Raw genomic sequence first — 19,336 nt, forward strand, 5'->3', positions numbered from 1 at the left:
AATTCAGTCCCTTGTTTTACAGAGAGAGCAATCCTATTCTAGAGGAAAGCTTCAACTAATATCAGGATTCAAGTCCACATCAAAGATTTAGATTCAGACTTTTTATTAATGACTTCTGATTTGTCTTAGAATTCTTTGATTTCAGGATCTCCCACTCAACTGGCATACATATTTTGAGATGTACCTCATGGCCTATCTATTGACTACAAATCCCATTTTTATTACTGGGGTGAAATGGCTTCTTGGCTTAGGAAGAGCAGATGGAAGGATTAACAGCAGCAGCTGTCCAGAACATCACATGCACACCATGAATTAGTTTTCAGTGCTGCATGTCTCAGCTTCCCAATACTTTAATGCCCATTTCTTTGCCTCAGTGTTAACAAATCACAACAGGAAGGTTAACTTGAGCTGAGATGTAGCTTAATGGGAGAATGCTTAAATAAAATGCTTGAGACCCCAGGTTCATGCCCCCTTTCTCTTCTCTCTCTCTCTCTCTCTCTCTCTCTCTCTCTCTCTAACTCAAAACAAAAGGAAGCCACTGAAGTCATCAACTGTCTACTCTGATGACTTTAAGCTAACCAATCTTACTAATTACCTTTGTTTTCTAACTCATTCAGTTTTGTGGGAGTTTTGATTGCTGAAACCCTTCTCAACAAAAACAGTCCAACCTCTCTAAAACAGTCTAGTTTACTGTGTAGAAACAACTGTTCCAAGCATTTCACATACTAACTTAACCTTCATAAAACAGATCCCTATTTATTTATTTGGTCTCCTAAGACACTGTCCCATGAAATCCAGGGTGGCCTCTTGATTCTTCTGCCTCAGTCTCCCAGGTGTTGGGATTTTTACTATACCAAGTCATTTACCTTTTCCTTCTGTCATAAAATGAAGAAATGTAGCTAACAGAATACTTTATCCAAAGTTAAGCTAGCAAAACTGAGCTTTGTGGAGCATGCTTATCCTACTATTCAGAGGTGGAGGCAGGAGGATTGGGAGTTCAAGCCACTTTGGCTACAAGAGAGCCTCTCTCAAATAATAAAAACAAAAACCAAAGTTAAAATAAGCAAGAAAACAGCCTAGATTAACATCAGACTTCAAAGCCTACTCTTTGTATTCTTTTTTGTTCCCAAGTTGACCTTGAACTTGTGACAGAGCCTCCTGCCTCAGGTCCAGAGTAGCTGAGACTATAGGTTTGAGCCAATAGGCTCAACTTAATTTCTTAATTTTTCAGCGTTTTTCTTTAACTATAACTCTGCAGAAGTTCTGCAATCCTCTATATTCTTTGTCTTACAACTAAAGCATTTGTTAAAATATAATTTATAACTAATGGGTGCTTAATAAAACGTTTAGTCCTTAATTTGCTGAAGATTAGTATTCTGGGTCAAATCTAAAGACAGCTAGTTACTGAAGACATAGTTCAGTGGTAGAATGTATACCTAGCATTCGCTAAGAGCTGGTTTTGACCCCAGCACCTGCTTTCTGTGGTAGAGCAAAGGCATTCTGACTTTCCCTCCCTCATTTTTGGGGAAGAAGGTAGGAGATCCCTACAGTCTTAAGAAGTGTCATGCCCCCATCAACTACCTGGATGGTCACTAAAATCACTGACAACTCCAGACAACAACTCCTAGGTGCCAGTTTCAATTTTTAGGTATTTCATCCATCCACTGATACTAACAGTAGCTGTTCTCCATATTTAAGAGAGTAACTATATCAAGATACTTAAACAGAAGTAAGGACTATGTTAGCAGCAAGTTATTCTTTTTCATAGTAACAGACATCATTAGACAATTTGCTATTAGCATCAGCAACCACTTTATGAGCTGGAATTATGGCCTTCAATTTCCCAACATAGTAAAATTCTAACCGTGGTCATGTAAGAAATGCCTCCAAAATCTAAACTTTTTCTGATGTAAAGAGCACCTCCAAGTTTTCGGACACATGCTGTATACAGAATTTAAAGTTTTTAACTCAGTCTGATCCTGATTAGCTACTCTGAAGAGAAACAATAAGCAAGAAAGGAAGATAACTGCATAGACTCAGTACTGAAAACGTTTCTAAGCTGGAACTAACTGTACCAAGTGGTATGAGTCAGTGTTCTCATAAACCAGCCCAAAACATCTCTCCTGGTGCTGTTAACTCTTGACATTCCACACTGAAAGACAAGGAGGTTTTGTTTGTTTTGCTAGCAGCTAGCTCTCATTTGAAACCTAGGTATTTATTATGGGAGACATCTTTCCCCTTTGCATTTACAGATCTGTTTCCAAGCACTTTACTGTATCCTTTTAACAGAAGCAAAGCTTTCTGATCCGTGTAATTTATCTGACAATGTCTTTTTCAACCAGATCAAAGGAGTCACAACCTAACTTTCATAAACTAGGATCCAGAATGGGCTTTTGGTAATGACCAGGAAGTGCTGGATATAATAGGAAGATCAGTGGGCGGGTCATGATCCTACCCTAGGTCACGTTTCCACTTTCAGTGCAGTCAGGCAAGCGAACTGACGGTCTGCACCTCATTTTCTTATTTGTCATGTTAAGTCAGTCTGCTCAGGACACAACCAGCAGAACTGCCCGTTGAATCCCTGGGGTAACTACACCTCAGGGCGAGGGGACGGCCTAGGTTGCTCTTGGCTATTACGGATCCATGGTGAAGCCACCACACCCCTCATGGTCTCTTCCCGCCCCGGCTTGGCAGCCAGGCTCTAGGGCTCGTTTCCTATTCAGGGCCCTGGAGTCCTGATTGCTGACACCGAGCGAAGACTTCCCACCAGGCCCACTATCCTCAAAGCCCTCGAACCCTTGATAAGGGTTCTCTTTTGGGGGAGCTCTTTCCTGTCTGCTGCCCCAAGGGTGGGAACTCACGGCTGCCGCGGCGCCAGTGAAAATATCCTCCCCCTCGGTGTCGCTGTCCCCAGCCTCGGGTTCTGACCCCCCGGCAGCCCCTTCTGACTCCGGATCCATTCCAGGGAAGGGCGGAGGGAGTCGCTCCGAAGCGTTACAGCCACCACCTCCCGACGCCATCTTCCTCCACCCGTGGCGGAAGCAGCAACAACAACTTTATAGACAGTGCTGCGAGCAAAGCGCTCAGCTGAGTGAGGTGCGCGAGGGCCGTTACGGACCCGGAGGGACCGTCGGGGCGGAGCCTGGGGGAGGCACTTGGGGCGGGGCCTGGGCTGCTGCTCAGCCAATCCAAGCCCTGAACTGCAGGGCTGCACTCCCGCGGGCCAAGTAGGCAGAGGAGGAGCTAAAGGCGGCCCAGTTCCTTCAGGTCTTTGTGCCCAACACGGCTCTATCTGTCACGCTTCTAAGGTTTTGTTTGAATAAAGAAGTCTGTGACTAACGATGTTTGAAAACCTCTGCATGCCACCTGCTCATGCCAAGCACAGTGCTCTCAGAGAGATTTAATAAATACTTTTGATTGAGGGCTGAAAAGACTGCAAGAAGTTTTGCCACTTAGTTTTTGGACAACATTAATTCGTTCGATATATACAGAACATTCACTGTGAAAGGCACCTTACTGTGCGTTTCAAATACAAATACAAAAGCTCCTGGCTCACAATTTAATGAGTGCTTACAGTTTAATGAGGCAGTCTTATAAGTCAACAATTTAAACACACTCAGTGTTACAGTGTGCAACAATAAAAGAAGTTAACCATTCTTTTGGGAGAAGCCAAGCTTCACACAAAGGGGAAATCTCAGTGTACTAAATTCGGTCGTTAAGAATTTGGAGTTCTACTTCCTATGGCTGCTATGAAGTGAAATGTCAGGGATACTGGTGGGACTGCTTCAAAATTTCCTGGGACTTAATCATAGGTTGGTGAGTTGAAGTCAACTAGTTTAAAGATAATGTAGGTTATGTTATCTCAGGCTAATATGCAAGATGATCTTTTCTTTTCAAGGATTTGAAACCTGCCACTAACACCAACAGAGGTGGTTTGCTTTTCTGGTTGAAACAGTCTCACTTAGGCAGGCTTGACATTCTGTATCCAAACTTGGCCTCAAACTCGAGTCAATGCTCCTCCTTCGGCCCCCCAAATGCAGGAATTACAGGCACGAGCCACCAGACCTAGCAAAGTGGGCTGTTTGCAATTGCAAACTCAATATCAGGGGTGGATTCCTTTACAGTCTGTAAACTTCTTGAAGGTCGGAAGAGTGTCTTAGTTTGTAACTTTTATTCCTGCATACACATTGTGTATGGCAAATTAAGTGTCTATTAAACACTTGAGGTGGAAACACAATCAACTTTGTAACTGGCACCCATTACAGCCATGAACAGAAGACAGCTTAAAAATGCTTTTTTAAGGATGACCATTTCCATTATCATCACTATACACAGTGAACACAGAGAGCGTTCTCTCGTTGTACTTTAGGTGGTGGTTGGTAGATATACTGCCCATGGAGCGAAGCTGAGCTGGACTAAGTCTCTAGGAGACAAGAAAACCAAGTCTTTCCTGTCTGTGGCCATGCCTATCAACACTGTTCTCCCAAAAATAGCCCCTTTCAACCGCAAAAGAAGTACACTTCCGGCCTGACCAGAAAGTAAGAAAAATTTGTTTGGAAGTGGTTTCCTCTGACAAATAGCTGTGAAGAGTCTCCGTTCTAGAAGATCTTCCAATAGTAGTAACCTTGATCTCCTTCCCCCTACCTCTTCAGGATTCATCTTTAGTTCTTCTAGAAACTGTGTGGGGTTCTGGGAGACGCGTAAGTCTGTTACACGATCCTGTGGCTGAGACTACAAGTCCCAGATGCATTTCAACGCCGTTCGGCTACCGCCCCCTTAGATATCCCAGCATGCAATGCGCCTAACGAGCCGCAAGGATTTTTCTGTGCCGTCTAAACCCAGCAAAGCATCTTGGGACATGTAGTCTTTACAGTTAATTTCCCTAGGTCCTTCGCGTAACTGTTTTTGCGTCCCGCCTATTCTCTGCTCCCTAAACCTTTACACATGTTTTGTTTTATTTGAAGACCAGGAAGTTAACTTCTGAGGTCGGCTGCGGAAAGACGGTGGTACGGTTGGGACAGTCGCCAGGGATGGCGGAACGTGAGGATGGAGCGAGTGTCTGGGCTGCTCTCCTGGACGCTGAGCAGGGTCCTATGGCTCTCAGGCTTTTCTGAGCAGGGAGCTGCCTGGCAGCCCCGGATCATGGAAGAGAAAGCGCTAGAAGTTTATGGTAATTTACCCAGAGCACCATTTAAGGTTTATTTGGAGAGGTGGCATTGGAGAGGGGGTGGAGGAGGGCCTCACCTTTGGGCTGGAGTGAACACTTGGGGGTTTTGGCAGACATAGAGGGAAGCGTGTTCTTCCGGGTCCTAAGTCACACAGCAATGTCGGGCTGTTACTAAACCAGAAGTGAAATTGAGCCTAGAACTCATAAACGCTTCGTTCTCCTGGACTGCCTACTGCTCTAGGGACTATGTCAAGAGATATAGGCAGAATGAGCCTGCAGTGGTCAAGGAGCAAAACATGCCTAAGATTTCATTACTCGAGAGTCTTTCCTTCTTTAGCTACTGGACACGCGTTCCTCCTGCCATAACTGAGGCTACTGTTTGGTAGTGGCCGAGTTGGGAACTGGCCCAAGGTCACAGGCACTCTCTTCTGTGACAGAATCAATAGGAAGTGAAGAGTTAGGGATAGGCATTTCAGCGCGAGACTTTAAATTTAGTTTTCTTACACAGTCAAGTATATGCGTGTATTTTTTCAGATACTCTCCACTTTGAGGGACTGTCTTCATTGTACAGACGGGGAGGTGGTGGTTTAACAAGTACCCAGAGGTCACATTGTCAGTAAGGAACAGAGAAAACCAAACTTGTGATTGCAAATGTAATGCCTGCTTGCTCTCTCGCTCTCTCTCTCCCCTTTCTCCCCCCACCCCTTTACTCCTCCACTCTTGACCCTACCTCCTCAGCCCTTCTCTACCCTCCATTGACCATTTGTAGTATTATGTATCTGGGTTAGGGAGAAAACTCAGGTATGCTCCACCGCCAGTCCTGCTTTTTGACAACGAAAAGTCCTAGATGTAGCACTAAGAGAGATGGTCATACAAATACAGGTTAGGTAAGAATTATAGGCCAGGGAGAATGATTTCTACGATGGAATGGCCTGGGCTAATCAGGTTTCCCTATCTCTTGGTAGAGAGGCAAGGCTGACTTAACCCCAGGCAGAAGATAATTACTAGTGTGCTATCTCCATAAAACATTCCTGTTCTGCCATTACCTCTGTGTGTAGCATCTGGAAACTTCCAGGCACCGGAGATACAACTCTGTAAGAGAGATGATTCTAGTCCTCAAATTTGTATTGAGGGCCGGAGAGATGGCAGATCGCTCAGTGGTTAGAGCACTGACTGCTTTTTCAGAGGTCCTGAGTTCAAATCCCAGCAACCACATGGTGGCTCACAACTATCTGTAATGAGATCTGATGCCCTCTTCTGGTGTGTCTGAACTATATATATAATAAATAAATAAATCTGGGGGGGGGGGAGAGAAGAGCACTGCCTGCTCTTCCAGAGGTCCTGAGTTCAAATCCCAGTACCCACATGGTGGCTCACAACCATCTGTAATGGGATCTGATGCCCTCTCCTGGTGTGTCTAAAGACAGCTACAGTGCACTCATAAACAAAATAAATAAATCTTAAAAGAAATAGATTTGTTTAAAAAAAAACCAAATTTGTATTGAACAACACCTACATATGCAAAAATACAAACTTCAGCCAGGGGTTATAGGCTTAAATAGGAGATATGGGCGCTCAGAGGAAACGTCTGTGACGATGTTGGGCAGTTACTTGAGTTAGACTTTGAAGAATATTTGGACCTGGGTAAGTCAGAGACCACATAAGCTGAAGAAACTAGAGAATAATATGGAGGTGAGAACACAGAATTAGCTGTGCAGAAGGAGGCTCCTGATAACCAGCGACTGCAGGTGGAGCTGTGGTTGGCTATTTCTTTAGATAGTAGACTGGAATGCTGAAGTTTTAAACGACTTTTATTACATTTATTTACTTTGTGTGTGCTTGCACATACACATGGAAGTCACAGTGCAAATATGGAGGTCAGAGGACAACTTGCTGGAGTTAGATTCCTCCTTCCAGCAAGTGGGTACTGGGGATGGAAACCCAGGAGGTTAGGCTTATTTGGTGGCAGGCCCCTTTACCTACTGAGCCATCTCAGGATTAACACTATCTGTTAAAACTTTTAAATATAAATGAAAGAATCATCTTTTTAAAAGATTTATTTATTTCATGTATGTGAGTACACTGTTGCTGTCTTCAGAGACACAGACAAGGATATCAGATCTCATTACAGATGGTTGTGAGTGTGGATGCTGGGATTTGAACTCAGGACCTCTGGAAAAGCAGTCAGTGCTCTAACCACGGAGCCATCTTTCCAACCCAAGAATCATCTTTTAAATATTAAAAAAAAATTTTAAGCTTGTGTGTGTCCTTGGAGGCCAGAACTGTTGGATCTTCCTGAGGCTGGAGTTACAGGAGGTTGTATACTGCCACTTGTAGGTGCTGAGACCTGAATTTAAGTTCTCTAGAAGAGCAGATCTTCATTTCAGTACAAAGCAACAAAAGCTGTTGGGGGTGAGGCGAGATTAGAAGAGTAATGTGAGAACAAGCTTGATAACTTTCTTAACAAATCAAACTTCTCATATCACTAGGAAGCTAGAAGTGTTCAACAAGGGGTAAGGTTTAATTTCAGGACTTAGTAGTGTTCAAAGAACATAATACAGCATTTACAAATTAAGTTTAGAAGGAGAAGCTTAGGATAGGAGTGGGGAAACCCTGCTTTCCCAAATCCCATAATAACCTGTTAAATGAAGGGGAATATAGCCCTCTTTCCTGTCTGTATTCATTGGCAAAGATAGAAGGTAAGTCTAGGGAAGGAAAGTTTGATAGATTTATTTTTCTTGGTTGCTTTTGAGGCCACTGGACTTGGTATGTGCCCAGAGAACCCCAGGCCCACTGACCTGCAGCCTGCTTCTCTCCCCTGCCCTCCTTCATCACTCTCCCTTTCCTTCTGCTTCATTTTCCTGTAGGCTAGAGGCAGGATGAGCTCATGTCCTTGCCACTGCTGCTGCACGGCCCAGCCTTCCTGATCCTCTTCTCTTGTGCTCTTTTACCCAGCTTCCTTCACAGTTTGATATCTCTTCTATCAACCTTACATTGAACTAAAAACCATACTCAAATGTCCCTAATCTTTGTCAAGATTCTAGCTCTGTCTAAAGCATTGGCTGATGCATTCTCCCATCTGTTGGCTTCCTGATTTGTACCTCTCTTCTCTACAAACTGCTTTTTTATAATTGACTTGTTGGATAACAAATCCAAGAGCACATTAGCCTGAGTCCTGAGTCCTGTAGTGTATAATGTTGGCCACCTCTGTTTCCTTTTCTGATAATTTTTGCTTTTCTTTTCATGCTGGCCTTTTTTTTTTTTTTTTTTTTTTTTTGTCTTTTTGTCTTTTTGAGAGTCTTACTATACAGTCCAGGATAGCCTTGAATTCAAATTCTCCCATTTGTGTTCTTCCTGTAGCATTTGCTATGGTCAAACACTTCTCTTTTCCCGTCTCTACTCCTTTTTTTTTTTTTTTTTTTTTTTTTTTTTTTTGAGAAAGGGTCTCAGGGTGTAGCCTAGGATGGCCTAGAAGTCAAGATTTTCCTCCTTCAGCCTCCCAAGTACCAGGATTATAGGCTTGTGCCACCACAGCTAACTTTTCAAGCATCTGTTTGTGAATTTCCTTCTTTCTCTACCAAGGAGTCTCAAACCAGGCTGCATATAAGAATAGCCTGAGATGGCTGGAGCGATAGCTCAACAGTTAAGAGCATTTGCTGTCTTTGCAGAGGACCAGTGTTGGTGGCTCACAATATCCTAACATCCAGTTCCTAACTTGCAGTTTGGAAATCTGAAGCCTTTTGCAGACGTCTGTGGGCACCAGGCATACACCTGGTGCCCACAAACACATGTAGACAAAACATTCTTAAACATAAAGAAAACAACAATAAAGCTTTAAGAAAATAACCTGAGGAATTTTAGGAACTCTAGCAGTTCAGGCCGTGCTCTAAGCCAGTTAAATCAGAATGGCTTGGGTGGGGTCCAGACATTTTCAAGGCATTCGTGGGAACTGTAGGACCCATCACGTGCTTCTTGATGGATCCCAGGATTCCAACAACCACTCTAGCCTTGGTGTGCACTTGGTACTGTACAACATTTGCTAGGGCATTTCATTGTCTGAAGCACCTCCAAAATCACAACATAAGAAACTGAGCTAATTTGCCTTGAGTCTTTCCACCACTTGGGTCTGGGAGATGGAACTTGGGTCTTCAGGCTTGGCTTAAGCACCCTGTCTTCCCCAGGCGCCTCTATGACCCATTTTTTATCTTAATACTGTTCTCCCCCTTTTCTCTCTAGGCTTGTCTTCCAGATGCAAAAGTTGCCACATGTCAGTTCCTGTGAATCAGCTTCTTACTTTTCCTGTCTCTGTCCTTGTTGTCATGTGCTGATTTTAAGATGAGCCTTTCAGTGGCTGTTCCTAGCTTTTCTCTTTGGTGCTGTCTTGCAGCTAGTGTGGGTGAAGGAGAAGTTGACAGTGAGCCACTGCTTTCCACTTCCCTGTTCTAAGTCTCCCGAGGAACCCTGTTGCCTGTGGCTAGTGAAGAAAGACTCTGGTGGTTTGGCCCCACCCTTCTTTTCTGCTCTTTCCTTTGCAGGAAATAAGCCAAGGAAGCTCCTGGTGGTTCTTTCCTATAGTCTACATGTGACACACTGACAGGCTGCTCATTTTCAAAGGCTCAATCCCACCTTTTGTCCAACCAAGATTCCTCTGCATCTCCCTTCATGATCCCCCATCTGTAGTCCCATGATTCTGAATTAAGGATTGGATATGGTCTAATAGTGATCTAAGAAACTTGTTTTCTCAAAGGTGGAAATTTCTGTCAGATACTTAAAAGAAAGTTAGGGCAGGGTGGTCAGACCTGAAGAGATACAAAACTCTGGCTGTTCTTGCAGAGGACCTGTGTTCAGTTCCTTAATCACAGGGCCACTCACAGCTGCCATTCCAGCAGATCTTGAGGTCCTCGTCTGGCTTCTGTGGACACTACATACACATAATAAACAGACATATATGGAGGCAAAACAGACACAGAAATTCAAAATATATCTTTGAAAATCGTCAGTGCTTTAGCTGAGATAAGAATCATCCTCCTCACTTAGGATATTCATATTTTAATTTAATGCCTTATGTCTGATGCCTCTAGATTTAATCCGAACTATCCGGGACCCAGAAAAGCCCAATACTTTAGAAGAACTGGAAGTGGTCACAGAGAGTTGCGTGGAAGTACAAGAAATAAACGAAGATGACTATTTGGTTATTATCAAGTTCACACCAACAGTACCTCATTGCTCTTTGGCAACTCTTATTGGTAAGGGTTTGTTGTGTGAATGTAAGTGAGTGTGCATGTATGCATGCGTGTGTACATGGGTGCATGTGAATTTTATTTTTTATTGGTAAGTGTTTGAATTTTTCATTCATATTTTGTGTATGGGTATTTTATCTGCATGTATGTCTGAGCACCATGTTCGTGCATACGGTGTTAGTAGAGACCTGCTAAGTCATCTTGATGGCAGTTAAATAAATGGTTTTAAATATGCTTTGTTTTACATTTTTGCACATCTGGGTCTACCAGTGGCTTATTTTGAGGGGTAGGGTCCAAGACAGTGTTTTGTAGCTTTGAGTGTTCTAGACCAGGCTGGCCTCAAACTCAGAGATCCACCCGCCTCTGCCTGCTGAGTGCTGGGATTAAAGGTGTGCACACCACACCTGTCTTCTACCAGAGGCATAAATAAAGCCTAATGGTCATCCGTTATGCTTGAGGGCCGGTTGGCCCAGCAGAAAAGGCCTGGCCTTTTTGGTGCTTCTTTGTTCTAGTCAGTGCCAGCTTTGCTGAGGTACTACCAGCAGTCACCTTACACTGTGACCTTGGTTCACCACGTACAGAATGGACCCAGCTCCCTGGATTTACTGGGGGAGCCATGAAACTCTATTGTAAATTTCCTCGTGGTTCCAAGCTCACCGGAGACCCATGCCGGGATGAGCAGGGCTGTTTTGCAGCTGTCATGTAGTATGTGGATGCCATTTGAGTTTTTCAAGAGCCAGTAAGAAGGGATACAAAGATAATGAAGATTTTTTCCCCTGTCATAGGACTGTGCTTAAGAGTAAAGCTCCAGCGGTGTCTGCCATTCAAACACAAGGTAAGAAGCTTGTTGCTGTCTTAAACCCAGAGCCTCACATGAGGGTGGCCAATACCCTGTCCTTAAGCTTTGTCCCTACTTCAAGTTGTCTTTTTCGACACCTGTAATTCACATATCATATAAGCCACCTGAAGTGGACAGCTAAGTAATCTCTGATAATGTCGACTGGGTTCTGCAGCTATCTCTGAATCACGATTAGAACATTTGTATCACCTACAAAAGAAATCCTGTATCCAGTCAAGTGTGGTGCTGTATAAGTAATGCCACCACTTGGGAGGTGAAGATAGGATGCTAGCTAGCCTGGGCTACATAGCTAGATCTTGTAACAAAAATGGAAAGGAAGGAAGGAAGGAAGGAAGGAAGAGACGGAGGGAAAGAGAAAGGGAGGGAAGGTGTCTTAGGGTTTTACTGCTGTGAACAGACACCATGACCGAGGCAAGTCTTATAAAAGACAACATTTAATTGGGGCTGGCTTACAGGTTCAGAGGTTCAGTCCAAAGCAGCAACATAGCAGCATCCAGGCAGGAGTAGCTGAGGGCTCTACACCTTCACTCGAAGGCTGCTAGAGGAAGATTGATTGCCAGGAAGCTAGGGTGAAGGTCTTGAGCCCACACCCACAGTGACACACCCATTCCAACAAAGCCACACCACTAAATAGTGACACTCCCTTGGCCAAGCATTGTCAAACCTTGACAGGAGGGAAGGAGGGGCCAGTCTACACTGATTAGCAGTCTTTCTTCCATTACTGCTTCCCCTTCTCTGCACAGAACAACCATTGATTTCCTGTCTCCATAGTTTGCCTTGGATATTTCATCTTAATGAAATTAGACAGTGTGTGTTTAATTTGAGTTGTTCCCACATTTTGTTAAAAACATTGCTTGGGGGCTGAGAAGGAGGCCCGGTGGTTAAGAGCGCTGGTTGCTCTTGCAGAGGACCTGAGTTAGCTCCTGGCATCCACACTGAACCAGACAGTCTTTAAAGTCCCTATTATCTATAATCATTCTGAATGTTTTCCTCTTGAAAACTGCTGATTCTGTGTTTGCCGCTCACAGGCTTGCCCCAGCCACAGGATTTGCAGCCGTTTTGTGGTTGTATCAAAAGCTCTTGTGGTTAGGGGTTGACTAATTTATGGGGCTAACAGGGCTAGACAAACCAGCTTTACTGGTATTACACATGGGAATAAATGAAGGAAGATAACAGAGGAAAAAAGAGGATGCACGTGTATGCAAAACCTACATATTTGTCTCATTTTTGTAAAGAAGTAACTTTGTGTGTTTGTGTATAAAATATGCATAAGAGAAAAAAATGTGCTTGTGTGTGTAGAAGAGAGGAAGAAAGTGCACTAGGTTGCTGATGTGATGACAGAGGGCGGATTAGATACAGGTTTGGGAAGAGGGTTAGGGCAGGACACAGATCATGTGAGACCATACAGACGTCCAGGGCCACGCCCCCTGAAGGTCAGTTGGTGGAAATGCTTCGGTTTCATCCTGTTAGGTCACTGATGTTAACAGCATGGTTTGGACTCCTCCCCATCCCCCATCCTGGGTCTGCCCTACACACCCCTGGATTCTGAGGTTTTGTTTCTGTCTCTCTTCTCTCCAGTTGGAAATCTACATTTCTGAAGGAACTCACTCAACAGAAGAAGACAGTAAGTAAACATGGCTGCAGCTAATACTTTTGTCTTGGGTACTAGGTTGTCAGTCAACCACCCCAGCTGATATACTTGGGGTACCCTGCAAAAAAGAGGGGACACCATAGTTATACTCTTCCTTCACAGGTGGGGAAGCATTTAAAGGAAGTAGTTTTTCACTGGGTCCTGTAAACTAGAACCTGTGAATATTAACTGGTTCAGACCCATGCTACTACATACAGACCTGTAAACATGTCCAGCTCTAGAGGAGACCTTGAGCTGTGAAGGCCTGGTTCTTCTCTAGCAGTTTCTTAGCTGTGTGGAAAGTTGAAACTGAGAATCTCACAGTCCTGTGTTAGGGAATCTGTAGGGCTGGGGTTGGGGCGTGGTCTGGGTTACGTGGAAGGACGGGAATGGGGGTAACTTTATATTTAGGACCTCTCTTCTGTAGAGAGAAGACAACCAATATAGAAGTGGGATTTGAAAACAGCAAAAGACAGAATGTTTCCTAATTAGTTATGTGGTACATGGGAAGCAGAATTTTAAACAAATGATAGAAAACAAAGAGAAGATGGGAAGTGCTAGCTTTCTGCCAGGCATGACAGCACACACCTTCAGTACAGCATTCAGGAGGCAGGCCAGGCAGATCTGAGTCTGAAACCAGCCTGGTCTGCAGAGTGACTCCCAAGCCAGGTAGGATTACATAGTAAGATCCTGTCTCAAGTAAATACTAAAAGTGCTTGTGTGTTAGCATCACTGAATAGATTGAAGAGGCAGAGAAGAACAGAGGAGGAGAAAATGGGGTCATCATTGAGGTGAGGGGGAGACAGTGAGCACTAAAAGTTTGCTGCAATGGAAGAGGTGAGAAGACACTTGCTGTTTCAGAGGGGGAGGGGCAGCTGTAGAGCCCTAGAGTTTATAGTTCCCTGAGGATAAGGAGTTTTCTCTCTCATCTACTTATGCGTGTGTATCACTGTCATGCCTCCAGTGTCTTCAGAGGCCAGGAGAGCTCATCAGATTCCCTGGAACTGCCATATAGGTTCTGGGAATGAAAAGCAGCCAGTGCTCTTAGTCTCTGAGCCACCTTACAGCCCTCACTCTATTTATTTATTTACTTTTTATAGTGCTAGGGATTGAACCCAGGGCTTCAAATGTGCAAGGCTGTACCACTGAGCTAACACCCCCAGCCCATTCTATTTGTTTGTTTATGTAGAACCAGGCTGGTCTAGAACTCACAGACTTCCTTCTGCCTCTGACCCCTGAGTGCTGGGTAAAGGCAGGCACCACCATGCCTGGCCAGACACTTAGAATTTTTGCTACGTAAACAACTCTATAGTTAAAAACAAACCAACAAAAAAACCCAACCAACCAACCAAATAAACAAAAAACCAGGGTTAAGTGAGAAAAGCAGCAGTTTTGAATTTCACTCTGAATGTAACTATAGAAATATGTGTATTGATGATGCCGAGAAGGAAATCAACCTGGAAGCTGGTTGCAGAGTAGAACACTAGAGAGTATTTTCTCTCGAGACTGCTTTCAGGACCTGAGCCACTGCACTAGGGTGGATTCACTAAAAGAGCACTTGCTGCTTTTCCCGGGACTGGGGTTCAGTGCCCAGCACCCACATCAGCCAGCTCACAGCCACTCAGAGCTTCAGCCCCAGGGATCCAGGGTCATATTCTGGCTTCCATTAGCACTTGTGAGCGGTGCATGTGTGTTTGTGTGCACAAGAGGAAGAAAGTGTTAAACTGTAGATGAGTAATTAGCTGTAAGTTCTCAAGGAGTTAAATTCTTTGCTCTAGCAGGCTGGACAGATGCTGTCTGATGTCTCTGTCATCACTGTCCTGTTCACTTTTGTCCCTGTTTTGCAGTCAATAAGCAGATAAATGACAAAGAGCGAGTGGCAGCTGCAATGGAGAACCCCAACCTGCGGGAGATTGTGGAGCAGTGTGTCCTCGAGCCAGACTGACACTTGCGCGTGTGACCTGCTCCTTTAAATCCTTTGTAAAACGTAGAGGACACTGTCGACTATCTGGTGATTTGTACCTCAGAGCTTTTTTTTTTTTTGTTTTTTGTTTTTTCACGACAAGGTTTTTCTGTGAAGCCCTGGCTGACCTGGAACTTGTTCTGTAGACCAGGCTGGCCTTGAACTCAGAGACCCACCGGGCTCTGTCTTCCAAATGCTGGGATTAAAGGTGTCGCCACCACTGCCCAGCCTTCAGAGCATTTTTCAAAAGGATTCTTTCTGAGCAAATTTCAGTTATGAGGTAAATTCTAATTGTTCAGTGAGTAACATTCTCAGGATTTCTAACTCAAGTGATCAGACAGAAAAATATTTTCTAGTTATTATGTGTAAAATGTTACTATTTTTCTGATGGCCATTCTGATACAACTGCCTTTCCTGTCAAATATCTACTGTGCCCAAATGTATTTGATTTAAATCATTCTAAAATAAATATGACAGATGATTCTTATAACGGCTCACCTTAAGTTTTTACTGAGTTATAAACTCTAATGTAAATGTGAATTTTAACAGGCATCTCTAGAGCTTTGTTCTCTGGTTGTATAGAGTGGAGTCTAAAATGAAAATGAAAGGGAATCCTTAAGGTGAGACCCTGCTTTTCTTTTTGGAGAACTCTAGACCTATTTATTCATTTAGAGCTATGGATCATATGTGGAGGGGGTTAGATGATTTACAGTTTTAAATAATTTATTTTATGTGTATGGTTGTTTTGTCTGCATATATATATATATATATATATATATATATATATATATATGTGCACCACATGCTTGCCTGAGGAGTTCAGAAGAAGGGATGAGATAGATCCCCTGGAACTGGAGTTACAGACAGTTGTTAGCCACCATGTAGGTGCTCGGATCGAGCCCTTAGGACGAGCAGTGCAGGTGGATGCTCGTCACCACTCAGACAGATAGTCCCCCCCCAGCTCCCATGAACACGGTTTTAAAGGAGTCTCCTAAAGAAGAGCTGAGGATCTAGCTCAGTGCAAGTGCTGTGCTCTGCAAGGTCAAGTGCCTGCGTTCAAATGACACCTTGAAAGAAGCACTGTAATTTTTGTTAACATTGTTTTTACTGAATCAATCTAGACGTTCTGCGCTTTCTTTTTACTTGGTTCAGCTCGATAGGGAGAAAAGTATTCGTCTGGAGTGTAAAAGGGTGTGGTGGGCAGCTTACAGCAGATCCCAATGTCCCTAGTACCTGGCCTTTGTGCTCTTGTACAGTCTCTTCTGTATTGAGTCAGAGCTGGTGGGAAGGTCCAGTAAGAAATGGCAGAGGGGCATACTGTGATCTCTGGGTATAGATTAGAATAGGTATTGCTGCTTCTGTTGTGGTTTTTTGGATTGCTCTTTCCGCCAGAATCTGGCCACTATAGCCAGAGAAAACTCAAGCACACCTGTGGAGATTTTCACAGGTCGAGGAGGCCATAAGGTCTCCTACAATCACCATACACTAATCTGCGACCTTCATGGACAACCCTCCATTACTGTGTTAGGTAGATAAGAGTCTCGGAAAAGACCTGAGCCAGAACAGTCCTATTTTTGACCTGGAAGGGAAGGGCTATGCTAGAGACTGAATGTTTATTGTTTATTTCACTAAGAGTTTTTGGGCCGGGGTTAGTTTGTCACAGAGTGCTGGGTGCCAACCCCATTTTGGCAGGAGACCGGGGATGTGACACTTGGCGTTCAGTTGAGGGAAATGTTAAGAAGTTAACTCAGAGTTTGAAGGTGTGCTATCTGTGGGTGAGAGAGACTTGGGGCATCAGTGCAGCCCTAAGGGACAAAATGGCACAGGGCTAGAGGCTAGGGACCTTGGAAATTTAAAAGTACTTTAGAAAATATTTTTTAAAAATTTAAATGCATGTATGCTTTGCTTGCACATATGTCTGTGTACCACGTGTATGCCTGGTACCTGTGGAGTCCAGTAAAGGGCATCAGACTCCCTGAAATTGAGTTACAGGTGGTTGTGAGCTGCCATGTGGGTGCTGGGAATCAATCTCTGGGTCCTGCAAGAGCAACAAGAGCCCTCAGCCACTGACTTGTCTCTCTGGCCTCGAGTCTAACTACTTTGAAGGCAGAGCAATGCCTGAGTGTTCTTCATGATTCTTGCTGTGGTGTCATAACTGACATTGGCCAAGGAAACCTCAGCAGAGAATGTCTGGATACTTGCTGCCTGCCCAAGGATATCTGCCCTGTTCTGTGTTCTCCAGCCTAATGTGTGTATGTGTCATTTGACCATTGCTTACTTCTAGAACAGTGGTTCTCAATCTGTGGCTCGTGATCCCCTTGAAGGCCAAATGACCCTTTCACAGGGGTCTTACATCAGACATCCTGCATATCAGATGTTTACATTACGATTCGTAACAATAGAAAAATTACATTTGTGAAGTAGGAAGGAAATAATTTTGTGGGAGGGAGGGGTTCAGCACAGTGAGAGGGGCTGTAGTAAAGGATCTCAGTATTAGGAGAGTTGAGAAAGTTCTAGAAGATAGGACATTCATTCTCTGAGGGTGTCTTTGGAACTTGTGATGTTTGGGGCCCAGGAAAAAATACCCAGAATGTGTTTTGGCTGAGGACTGTAAACTAGGGAAACCAAGGTCAGACTCGAAATAACCCCAGTGCCCTGGAGACTAAGACAGGGGGTCACCCTTGAGTGCAAGGCCAACCCGAGTGAAGGGCTGAGACTATTTCTTAGTCCCAAAAGTAATGAAGACAATGCCTTAAAGGCAGTTTTTCTCTGCCCTCCTGTGTCCTGTGCCTCAGTCCCTCTGTCCTCTGAAGTCATAGAGTACAGAATTTCCCTTCCCCAGGGCAGGTCTCGAATAGCCCCTCTTTCTGCTTAAGAGCTGAGAATAAAGAAACGGCTCTCTATCGTCAGACAGACCCTCACTTCAGAGGATCCCACTCCCTGAAAGGAAGAAGTTGGACAGACAGACTTGCCCTGCTATTTCCCCACATGAGCATTACCTCATACTCTCCTATGCATCTCTGGCAGAGAAGTTTCTTTAAAACATTTTAGGGCAGCTGGGGGTCTATGTCTGTGTCAGAGCACTTGTCCCATAAACACAGGCTTAGGTTCAGTCCCCGCACTGTAGGAACAGTACTTGAGAAACTGACCAGGAGGATCCAAACTTTAAGAACAGCATGTGCTACATGTAAAATACTGTCTTAGTGGCATATCGCTGTGAAGAGCTGCTATGACCAAAGCAATGCTCGTAGAAGTAAGCACTTAAGTGGGGCTTGCTTACAGTTTTAGAGGGTTAGTTCATTATTATAGCAGGAAGCTTGCTTGGCTGAAGACTGGCAGGCATGGGGCTAAGAGCTTACAGCCTGATCTCAGGCAGAGAGACACTGGGCTTTGTGACACATTTCTTTCAACAAGGCCACACCTCCTAATCAGTCTTAAACAGTTCCACTAACTGGAACCAAGCATTCAAACATGAGCCTCTGGGGTCCATTGCTGTTCAATAATGTTTATGGATGGGGGCCAGAGATGTGGCCCAGTTGACACAGTGCTTGCCTAGTGCACATGAAGCCTTGGGTTCTATCCCCAGCACCACACAACCTATAGGGTGGCCTAGAACTTACAACGTAACACAGGTTAACCTCAAACTCGGGGATTTCTCCTGCCTCAGCCTCTTGAGTGTTTACAGGTATGAGCCACCACTTGAAGCCTCAGCACTATTATTTATAGCCCAAAGCTGTAACACACCTGTAATCCAGCATTCAGGAAGTAGAAAGAAGGGGATCAGAAGTTAAGAAATGGTTTAGGGTATTGTTTTTACAATTTTTATTTTAGGCAGAGTCTCATTACATAGCCTTGGCTAGACTCAAATATAGAGCAACTTGTCCATCTTTGGCTTCTAAATGCAGACATTACAGGCACATGTCATCCTGCTTGGTGTAAATTTAATTTCATGTGATTTTTTTTTTTTTTTATGCATCCTGAACTCTCCCTTGCCCCCAGTCTTAACCACTTAACAACATTGAAACCTGTTTTACCATGAAGATTATATAAAAGCAAGTACTGAACTACGTTTGACTTCTTTGGAAGGTCTCAAACTAATCTGAGAGTCAGAATGTAGACCTTCCCCTAAGGAAAACCAGGGAATTTACAGACATGACCCTGACTCCAGTGCACCTGAAGCCAGTGGACCCCATGCCATTAGCTCTGGGCTGTAAGTAACAGTGCTGAGGCTGGAAGTAGAGGCGCATGCCTGCAAGGACTCAAGAGGCCGAGGCAGGAGGAATCCCCAGAGTCTGAAACCCAGTCACATTGTAAATTCCAGACCAGCTTGGGCTACAGTGTGAGCCAAGACAAGAGCAATGAGACTAAGCAAACCATGGAGCTGAGCCTTTGAGCTGCTGTTCCCCTCACTCCCCAGATCAGCACCTTGTTATTTGCTTCTCAACACATGTGAAGTAAGTACTTTGTTACCCAGAGG

At 44.2% G+C, this 19,336-nt stretch overlaps 2 protein-coding genes across 2 annotated transcripts in view; one reads left to right on the forward strand and one right to left on the reverse strand.

Annotated features, from left to right (window-relative positions):
- Positions 1-3,020, reverse strand: part of SNX1 (sorting nexin 1) — a gene marked incomplete at its 5' end in the record, with an annotated part of 34,450 nt that extends 31,430 nt beyond the window's left edge. Inside the window, one exon of the mRNA XM_080933953.1 lies at positions 2,862-3,020. Coding sequence (XP_080790079.1) covers positions 2,862-3,020 — 159 coding nt within the window. The remainder of the gene's footprint in view (positions 1-2,861) is intronic.
- Positions 3,021-4,871: 1,851 nt separating this feature from the next.
- Positions 4,872-15,353, forward strand: CIAO2A (cytosolic iron-sulfur assembly component 2A). The gene is made up of 5 exons (XM_080934190.1): positions 4,872-5,170; positions 10,249-10,413; positions 11,193-11,242; positions 12,845-12,890; positions 14,744-15,353. Exons 1-5 carry the CDS (start codon positions 5,047-5,049, stop codon positions 14,839-14,841), a joined length of 483 nt encoding a protein of 160 aa, XP_080790316.1. The 5' UTR covers positions 4,872-5,046; the 3' UTR covers positions 14,842-15,353.
- The last annotated feature ends 3,983 nt before the right edge of the window (positions 15,354-19,336 follow it).

Source organism: Micromys minutus, assembly GCF_963924665.1.
Source record: "Micromys minutus genome assembly, chromosome: 21".
Classification (NCBI taxonomy): Eukaryota; Metazoa; Chordata; class Mammalia; order Rodentia; family Muridae; genus Micromys; species Micromys minutus.

Coding starts and splice junctions, on each gene's coding strand:
- CIAO2A (XM_080934190.1), top strand. CDS start 5,047: ATGGAGCGAGTGTCTGGGCTGCTCTCCTGGACGCTGAGCAGGGTCCTA. Junction 5,171..10,248: donor GAAAGCGCTAGAAGTTTATG/GTAATTTACCCA, acceptor TGATGCCTCTAG/ATTTAATCCGAACTATCCGG. Junction 12,891..14,743: donor TCACTCAACAGAAGAAGACA/GTAAGTAAACAT, acceptor CCTGTTTTGCAG/TCAATAAGCAGATAAATGAC.